At 44.1% G+C, this 9,504-nt stretch overlaps 1 protein-coding gene across 2 annotated transcripts in view; it reads left to right on the forward strand.

The window, feature by feature from the left end:
• Positions 1-1,039: 1,039 nt before the first annotated feature.
• chst11 (carbohydrate (chondroitin 4) sulfotransferase 11) overlaps positions 1,040-9,504 on the forward strand; it is a gene marked incomplete at both ends in the record, with an annotated part of 98,835 nt that continues 90,370 nt past the window's right edge. The window contains one exon of one of the 2 annotated variants that reach the window (XM_083935455.1): positions 1,040-1,157. In XM_083935455.1, coding sequence (XP_083791581.1) covers positions 1,040-1,157 — 118 coding nt within the window. The remainder of the gene's footprint in view (positions 1,158-9,504) is intronic. The other variant, XM_083935456.1, reaches the window with a different exon arrangement.

Consider the following 9,504-nt stretch of genomic DNA (forward strand, 5'->3'; position numbering starts at 1 on the left):
AAAACACATTTCGGCCACTTGTACCCACAACCTCGCCTCGGGATCCCCCCGTTAGAGCTGATTAATGTGGCCCGGGAAAGGGAAGTTTGGGGTCCCCTGCTAAAGCTGCTGCCCCTGCGACCCGACCCCGGACAAGAGGTTGAAGATGAGATGAGACACTTTTACTACCATAACATTTTAGAGGCAAAAATGATACATTTTACTCCCCGACATACAGGCCTATCCGACAGCTGTAGTTGCTTACCCGATTTGGTAAGATATTATTCCAGCCAGTGACCTATAGCATCACTTGCGGCGTAATACAGTATCATTTCGTTTAAGCATTTTCTTACATTATCATTTGGCAGCATGTAGCCTTGTGTGAAAAGGGTCATTGTTATTTAAAAAAATGGACAAATCAACTTGAACGATGAATAATCTTTGCATTTAGAGTAGTTGATTATGTATATTTCCCATGTGTTACATCCATGCCTGTACACTGGATCGTAAATCAATTTTGCTGCCTGTACATATTTCATAAACCTCATAAATACATTGTTCCGGTAGCTGACATATTGAAGTTGATTATATAGCAAAGTGTGAATGCAGTGTACATGTTTTTTGATTTATGGGTTAAATCGCATAAAGTGTTCCAACTGACCCTGGTCTCCCCTATTCATTTCAATAAACCCTATGAATCCATCACCAGCTCGTTTCTACCTGTTGAAACTATGGCAGCTATTTATGAAATATGTTTTTTTTCTGTAATATGTGTGTATCCCAATAAAAACGGTCAAATAACGGATACACCGGGATGCTCTTGGGCAGAAGCGCACATCTGGACGCGCTCATGTCCGCAGAATGGGGAGGGTGCCACCATCACGCTGTCCCTGCTCCCCCTCCAGACGCGCAGCAGTGGTACGCTCCGTGTTGGATGCGTTCAGCTCATTGACCGGCTGACAGTCCTCATCAGTACCACCAGAGCCCCGGAGCTTCCGACAAACCGGCCCTTCATTCCTCCACAAAGCGAGCAGCACCGATCCAGCCTCTCCGTCCCGTCATGAAACAGACTCTGAGCGAACTGATGAGGATGAGCAGGATATGCCGGATGGTATTTGCCACTTGTTTGGGATCCTTTATTCTGGTCATCTTTTATTTCCAAAGTATGTTCCAACCAGGTAGGATCACCCTCCTCTCTTCTCTCTCGGGAGTGTGTGTGTGTGTATGTGTGTGTGTGTGTGTGTGTGTGTGTGTGTGTGTGTGTGTGTGTGTGTGTGTGTGTGTGTGTGTGTGTGTGTGTGTGTGTGTGTGTGTGTGTGTGTGTGTGTGTGCGCGTGTGTGTGTGTGTGATGGATCTTGTCAGGCAGCCTCTTGGCATGTTGACATATCGATTTGTCCAGGCAGTACAGTACCGCGGCAGATACATAATTGATAGTTGTGTGCGTGTGAACGCGTAAATCATCCAAGCGGGCGCGCACCGTTTTAAATCAATATTTCATGTGGCACAGTTGGTCTGGATTGGCCGTCTTGTTGCACTGTTAGTCCGGCTTTTGTTCTCTCTTTGTGGAAGTGTGGGTTCTGATTGTGAGCAACCAGCCCCCGTACGCTCGCTTCCCCTCAGCTGACAAGTGGCACGGAGATGGCAGCGGAGGGGTTTTTTATCTCTGGAAACGTGGCTTGGCGACGGGATTCGGCGCATGGGCGGCACTGGGGTTTGGCAAAGTGGGAGTTCGCCATCTGACTCGAGCCCCATTTGATCCACCCAGAGATTGTTACCATCTGGATCGAGAGCAAAGCCCGAGCTATAATGGGAGAATCAATTTAGATCCCGTGTCTAAAATAAACCGTCTTCAGGGAGCATTTAAAGCCGATGTCCTCCCGCATGTGCGCGCGTCTGGAGACTCGTTTAACAATTTATCACACAATAAGAAAGCCTCTCCGAGCCAGCGGCGGTACCGGGGGAGGTTATGGAGATTTCACATGTTGCTTTGCCAAATCTGCTTTTTTCTTTTCTTCCCCTAAATCAACGCCCCTGTTGTGTGGTATCAGCGCGTTACAGCAGCGTATCTGCGCGCCCAAATCGCAAAACCCTGCGTTCAGACGCGCAAAGGTGAGGCGCGCTCACCTCACAGCGGTGTTAGACTGTGCTGACCCACAGAACGACAGTTTCACTGTACTGGCTAAAGAAGAAAAATGTCTTTGCGGGTATTTGTTTTCCATGAAAAGAAAAGGAATCGTTCCCAAACAGAAAAGATAATCCCATAATGCTGCTGTTGGAGACAGTGTGTCTGAAGGGCTCAGTGGCTGATTTCAGATAGTCTGTGTGCTTTATGATACTCTTACTTACTTACCTGTATTACTCCTATGACACTCGTACACTTGCAGGGCTCTAAAAGTGATGCTCTAATATTAGTCAAGTGGTGAAGAGAAAAGTAAACCCTGACAGATGGATTCTCAAAGGGGCTGATAAATAAAGGGATGACACACACACAACACACACACACACACACACACACACACACACACACACACACACACACACACACACACACACACACACACACACACACACACACACACACCGGCGGCAGAAGCGTACAGCAGTATCATCCACAGCAGCATGAAACCACAGCAGATGTGCTGTCACATCTGGGATCAGGAGGTGTTCTCTCTGCAGCTGTTCGGTGGGAGTCCCCAGTGTGGCTGCTGGCCGAAGTGGACCACTGATAATTTAGCCCCTGCAAAAAGAAAATCATACACCTCTTCAGGGAACCTATAACCAGACGATTATATTACCCTTTCTCATCTCTATCCGTGTAAGACTATTATTCAATGACTGAATCACTCTCTGGAAATGGTGAGATAAAGTGTCTAACCTTGAACAGATCTATAATGAGACCACATTCTGCATTGCTTACACTGGCTATAATTGCAGACCCCGCTGCTGCACTGTATGTGAAAAACATGTAAGACTGACCCTTTCTCCCCATTTAATAATAGGTTTCCGATCATATAATCTCCTCTTTTAATACAAATTGGAATGTGTAGTTCTGCGTGAATGGTCGGCCTCAGGTGAGGCTAAACTTAGGGAAAGTCATGAAGTATTATGGTTATAACACGTTCTTTATCATGGAGACCTAAAAGTCAACTCATCGATCAGTAGAATGTCAGAGAAGTAATGTGCCAGTGTGTCAGGCCCCTGCTGCTATCTCCGCTATCTCTTTCACGTTAGCACCACCCAAGACGATTGGGATTGCTTTAAAGCAACAAAAACAGCCCAGTGTTTCCCCCCTATAACGTGACAGAAAGTCATTGTCAAACCTGTCAATTTAAAAGAAAAAATGTAGTCAGACTTAATATATATTTTTATGGAAAAGCAACACTTTCATTCTGTACCCCTCAAAACGAACATGAATTACCTAACCTTAGGAATAACATTACATACAGAACCTTTTAGGGTATATGCTATATAAACGTAGAATTGAACTGAATACATCAGCCCCGTTGCCACTGATACCTGATCCAGCTGTCATACCAGAGTCAGTATCAGTGCCATCTTAGTATCGGTGCACTGGAGCTTCTCAAATAACATGAAAACACTGCTGTGTTTAAAGAAAACAAGACGTGTAGAGACTTGGGATGTAGGAAGTTGTGATGGGCATTCTTACATCCTATTCATAGGATCAGTGGATAATGGAAATATAGGTTAGTTGCAGCCCTCTCACTACATTGATATTTAAAGAGGGTCTGAGGTGTCCAGCAGCCCAAACAGAACAGTAGGGTTAAAAGGTCAAGTCACCCAAATTAAAAATGTAGAGCGTGTTTTATCTGCTGAGGGTTTGAGATTAAGTATCTATAAAGTATTCAGAGCATTCAAACCAACGGCTCTTAGTAACTTCCCTCTGCCAAAGAAATAGGCCCAAGTCATAATGTTGAATGCATGGCCTATGAATTATCCACGGTAACAGGTGGAGAGATGTTGAATTGTGTATCCTGAAGCAGAAACTTTGTCATAGAGTGACACCTCTCCTCTACTGTGCATCATTAAATGAGCTTCCAGGCGGGGAATTGATTGTGAAAAAAATGAACCCAGACTCCATTAAACCGCTGTCAAGGACACCTTGATCCTGTTCCCAGAGTTGTGCCAATCTCCGCAGCCATTGCATCAGCTTGTGCCTCACTCACACACATGTACACACACTCACACACAGGTCACAAAGTGGATGTTTTATTGTGTCGTGGTGATGACAGGGTGCAGCATGCAGGACGTTCTGATTGAAGAGATGTCTAAAGCGGGGTGTTTGTACAGGAAATAGGATATAAGTTTTAATGCTGCGTATGTATTTATGCTTGATTACACAGGTGAGACGGATACTAGTGGGTAGTGTGTGTGTGTGTGTGTGTGTGTGTATGTGTGTGTGTGTGTGTTGACTTCCTTTACAACCCTTTTCTTATCGCTGAATCTGTTTACCTTCTTTCTGAAATGACTATATCCCTCATTCGTATCCCCCCTGTTTTTACTCTCCCTATTCACACACACACACACACACACACACACACACACACACACACACACACACACACACACACACACACACACACACACACACACACACACACACACACACACACACACACACACACACACACACACACACACACACACACACACACAAACACACACTCACACACACACACACACACACACACACACACGGCATCACCATTGTTGTACATCAGATAAACTTCCAGGCAGCGCCTCCCTGCTTCAGGCATGTCTAGCGGGCCTGGGAATCCTGTCAGGCCTCCCTGTGTAAACTCTCACCTCTCTTCCAGGACACGCAGGGTCGAGACCTCTTGTTAAAGAGGCAGAGGAGGGGGGGGCACACTGTGGCCTTAACTTATACACACGCACACACACACACAAACACACACACACACACACACACATGCATTGAGCAATGTTTAAAGACTTGCAGTATATTCCAAACAAGCGTTAAGATTTTACTTGTCTCTGCGTCCACTGCGACTGTGACATTAGCCTGCAGCACTGTGTTCAACAGCAGTTTGAAAGGAAGCCAAATTAGATTTAGTTTGGAGTGCACTGCCAGCATTAGGGAGAGCAGGCAGAGAAAGCACGGCAGCAGTCAAAACAACATTTAAGCCAATTCTCATGTTCAGCTATTTTTGTATTAAAACATTATGCTAACCTTTAGTTAAAAAGTGCTGTTGGTGTGGTGCCAACTAGGGATGACCTGACAGTAAAGGCTCATTTATGCTTCCATTCCGTGCGTAAATAGAGACGCACGTTCTAAACATGCTAAACGTTGTAAGCATGCTAAATGTTCTAAACATGCTAAACGTTCTAAACATGCTAAACGTTCTAAGCATGCTAAATGTTCTAAACATGCTAAACGTTCTAAACATGCTAAACGTTCTAAACATTCTAATCGTCGCTGTTGTCATGTTTTAATGCGTCCTTTCCGTTGAGCAAAACATCCTCTAGAGGGCATCGTTCAGATTCAAAAGTAACTCCAATAAAGTTTGAACAACAAACATGGCGACGATGGAGAAGATAACGATCCTGCATCTGCTGAGAAGGAGGCAAAATGGCGGGCAGCGTTGTAGACAGCGGAAGTCTCTGAGACACTAAATACATCCCAGAGTGTGGACGGAGAATTCCAGCCATTGGTTTTACAGATGAGAGAAACTGATGATGAATTTCTTTTTTAATATTTCAGGATGTCCGTCAGGGCTTTGAATGACTCGCTCGCTCCTAATATTCACATCACTCTTTGTGTACAGTGCCTGACAATGCCTCCATGACTTCCGGTGGTACTGCAACGTTTGGCCTGTATCGGTACGCATCCGCAAGCTTGCAGGATACGTGCAGAAATACAGACGAAATGTATACAGAGTACAGACAGAAGGCTCCGTCCGTATCTGTATACCTATATATTTTTCTAACTGCTGACGTTTAGAGACATATGCTGCCATCTCAATATAATACAGGTCAACAGAATTTATTTTATGCTGCTTAAACTATTGAATAAATGTGCTGTGAGCACCATGAAGTGAATTGCAATAACAACATTTTAATTGAACAGGCTGTTCTCATGCAGTTTTCGTACACTCCTAAAACACGGGACTTGTTCCTGACCGTACTAAACCAATCAACGGCCTTTTTTCTAATCCTAACTAAAAAGTGTTTTTCAGGCCTAACCCTGACCGTCATGTAACGTTGGTTTTTGTGTGTTGTTGCACTTTTGGTTTTGCGTCTTTGACTTCCGGTCCGGTCCTGCAGTCTATCAGCTTTTTTTTCCGTATGAATTTATGTGCATAACTTTTTGTAGAATTTGGTACGGACCTGTTCATGAGAACACGTTGAAACAGAATTACTTTTTTCCTGAACTGAATATCTTTGCTGTTTGTTGGACAAAACAAGAATTTAAAGACACCACTTTAAGACAAAACTTGGGCCTTTCTGACGGTCTAAAGGCCTTCCTCGGTCACTGTATACCTAACAAAAGTATTGCACTGTAATTTGTATGTAATCTGCATATTCATGTCTGTAGAAATTACGTCTGAAGCAAATAAGGAAATATGGTGACATAGTATAAGAGTCCTAAAATCCATCTGCGTGGAGCGTTGGGGTTGTGTATGGCTCCAAGAACACAGGACATTCACCTGGACTTTCTAATCCAAACCAATGGTTTCGTTGCCTAAACTTAACTGTTTCACTGCGTCAAATAGAATGTCATATTTTCAAAATGTCATACAAACCCATTACACAGCGTTATATTGAACAGAACATCATATTTCATAAGATATCATTGTTGTGCAAAAGTTTTTGTAAGAACCCACTGATGCACCTCACTGCTTTGTCAGGACCCTTGGTGTCACTTTTTGATGCACTGGGTCGCAGTTTTGAATAAGTGGATATGGTTAAACAACGCTGTGAATTCAAACAAAGACTACCTGGTTAGGTTTAGGAAAAGATTGCGGTTTATACGTAGTTAAAATGTATGCGTTCGACCCAACCATCCACCCTGAACTCCTGCCTCAGTTCAAGCACTTGCTCTGAGCTGTAATATTAACATGCACGGTTTTGCTTTGGAGTTAGGTTAAAGCCTGGTTCGTCTCATACGGATGCTACAGGGTGTTTCATATCAACGTCTCTGTGGTTTGTTGAGATGTTTTTTCTTAATTATTGATTGTGAGTAACTTTCCCTACACCGTATTTGGGAGGAGGAGGAAATCTCAAATTTAGATCTTTACAAATCTAGACAAAAAAAACCCCCAAAGCAATCCTAGCTTATGTGATCTGGGTGAACGGATGCTTTAATATGCTGTATAACCATCAGCACACAGTTATCTGTCAGAGACTGATGATTTTGGGCCAAAATCCCCAAAAGTTGGTGGAATCCCTAAAGTTTTAAATTGAAATAAATTATATGCAGTGTTTGGAAGAAGGGAAAACTAATCTGACAAAATGACTGCTGGCTTCATAGAAAGCTCACATTAGAGTATCACTCAGGTTATTTAAGATGCTTACTGACAGCAGTCCTGTCTGCTCGCCTGCCTGAAATACTGAGTCATGAACAGGAAAAGCTTTTTCCAAAATGAACATTGGGTTTGTGAAAGCAAATCCCAGCATACAATGGATTCCCTGTGCAGTACACGTAGCTGCAGACGCACAAATACAAACAGTCTGCCGCTGAAACTCGGGGCATCCGTGCCAAATGCAGGTTGTCACCCCTGTTGTTATATTTCAGCCAAAAGGGCCGGCTCGTTTAGTCTAGCCTCTGCTCGCTGACAGCTGTGAGCGAGAACCTGTGCCCTTCCACCTCCATCTTGTCTCTCAGAATCCACTCAGAGCCTCGGGTTACTCAGTGCCTGTGACGGATCTAGCGTGCCTCATCAGTCCAAGTGTCTGCTGCTCCTTTAAAGGCATTGTTGCTGCTGACCAGCGTGGCTAATAAGGTAATATGTTTGCTCTCCGGGTTGCTTGTTTGGTGCCTTTGTGTGTGTGTGTGTGTGTGTGTGTGTGTGTGTGTGTGTGCTGTGACTGCAGCTCTGTTCACCAGCCATACAAGCCAACCTGCTTGTGCACCTATGCCAAGTCACTCGCTCATATTTCACGTCTCCCACAAAGGATTTCTCATGTCTCTGACGTGGTCAGCTGCGCCCACAGACAGACCTGAGGAACCTCATTTGAAATCTCAACATCATATTTTTTACTCCATGTGCACCTGTGTGTGTGTGTGTGTTTGTTTGTTTATGTGTTTATGTGAGAGAGATAACTTAGACATACAACAAAGCTACGCCAGTTTTGAAGTTAGGAATGGGAACGTCTTGCGAAAGAATGAAAGATTCTTGCCTGGAATTTCTACAGGAAACTCGAAATTCCTCACCTTCACTGGTTTGTGGTAGGGCAGCAGTGTCAGCTGTAACTGATGCTGTAGTGCAGAGAGTGATAAGTCTTTGGGGTCGGTGGCCTCAAACAGGGGCCTCGTGATCGGAGAAATGGGCTCCTATACTTCAACGTTCCTATAAAGGTCTCTATTATCGAATTGTGGAGGTCAAAAGTCATTCTAAGTGACCTTTTTCTTTTACGTAGATGTCAAAGTATTATTTCTGTGATGTAATGAAATAATAATTGATAATAAAATCCTTATTCAGAATCTTATGCGTTGAATTTGACATGAATAGTTGACAGACAGATTTGGAGCTCCCTGACAAAAGACCCAGATCAGAAGCAAATGGGGCTTGGCTCGGTGCTTCCAAATCACCGCTTAAGCACGATGTGTGGACAGTTCAAAATGTTTCGCTGACACATTCCAGATATCTGGCAGGTTAAAAATCTGGAACTGTCAGGGAGTCCTTGAGCCGATGAGACTGCAGGACGTGGGCTGAGGTGGCTCCTGTAAAAATAGGAACTTTACTGTTTGTTTAGCCGCAGATGGACCTTACTACCACAGAGACCGTCGTCAGCAGGGACTGACGGAGCCGTGAGGCGAAGCTCTGCTCCTGACCGTAGGAGGAGCCGCCGCTGCTGGGTGTGGAGGTCTCTGCTGGAGCTTCAGCTGCAGGCCTAAGGTGCAGCGAAGCCATCTGCCAAGAATAGCATCGTGCTAAGTTGTTAAGTCTGATGTAAAACCCTTACGACTGAACATGTGAAAAATTACGATCACCTCTTTGGTCAGTTAGACATCTTTTTCATCAATAAGAAAGAGGTAAAATGACAATTACATTGTTTTTTTAAAAAAACAACAACTTGGTGACTACTTGCAGTGGGTGCAACCCAGCTAACATGATAGCTTTCACTATTTTGGGATTATTTTGGTTCTGTCATTGTGTTCAGAGTTGGTCTGCAAATGGCCAACGGTGTAGATTTGTGTCAAAGATTAGATAAGTTGAATGAATTCACTTTGTCTACGCTGGCAAATGAATGGATCTCACTTAAATGAGTTCATTTGATCCGACACCGTCTGTTATAAATGCTGCTGTTATGGAGAGTGAGCA

Source organism: Echiichthys vipera (genome assembly GCF_963691815.1).
Source record: "Echiichthys vipera genome assembly, chromosome: 20".
Taxonomy (NCBI): Eukaryota; Metazoa; Chordata; class Actinopteri; order Perciformes; family Trachinidae; genus Echiichthys; species Echiichthys vipera.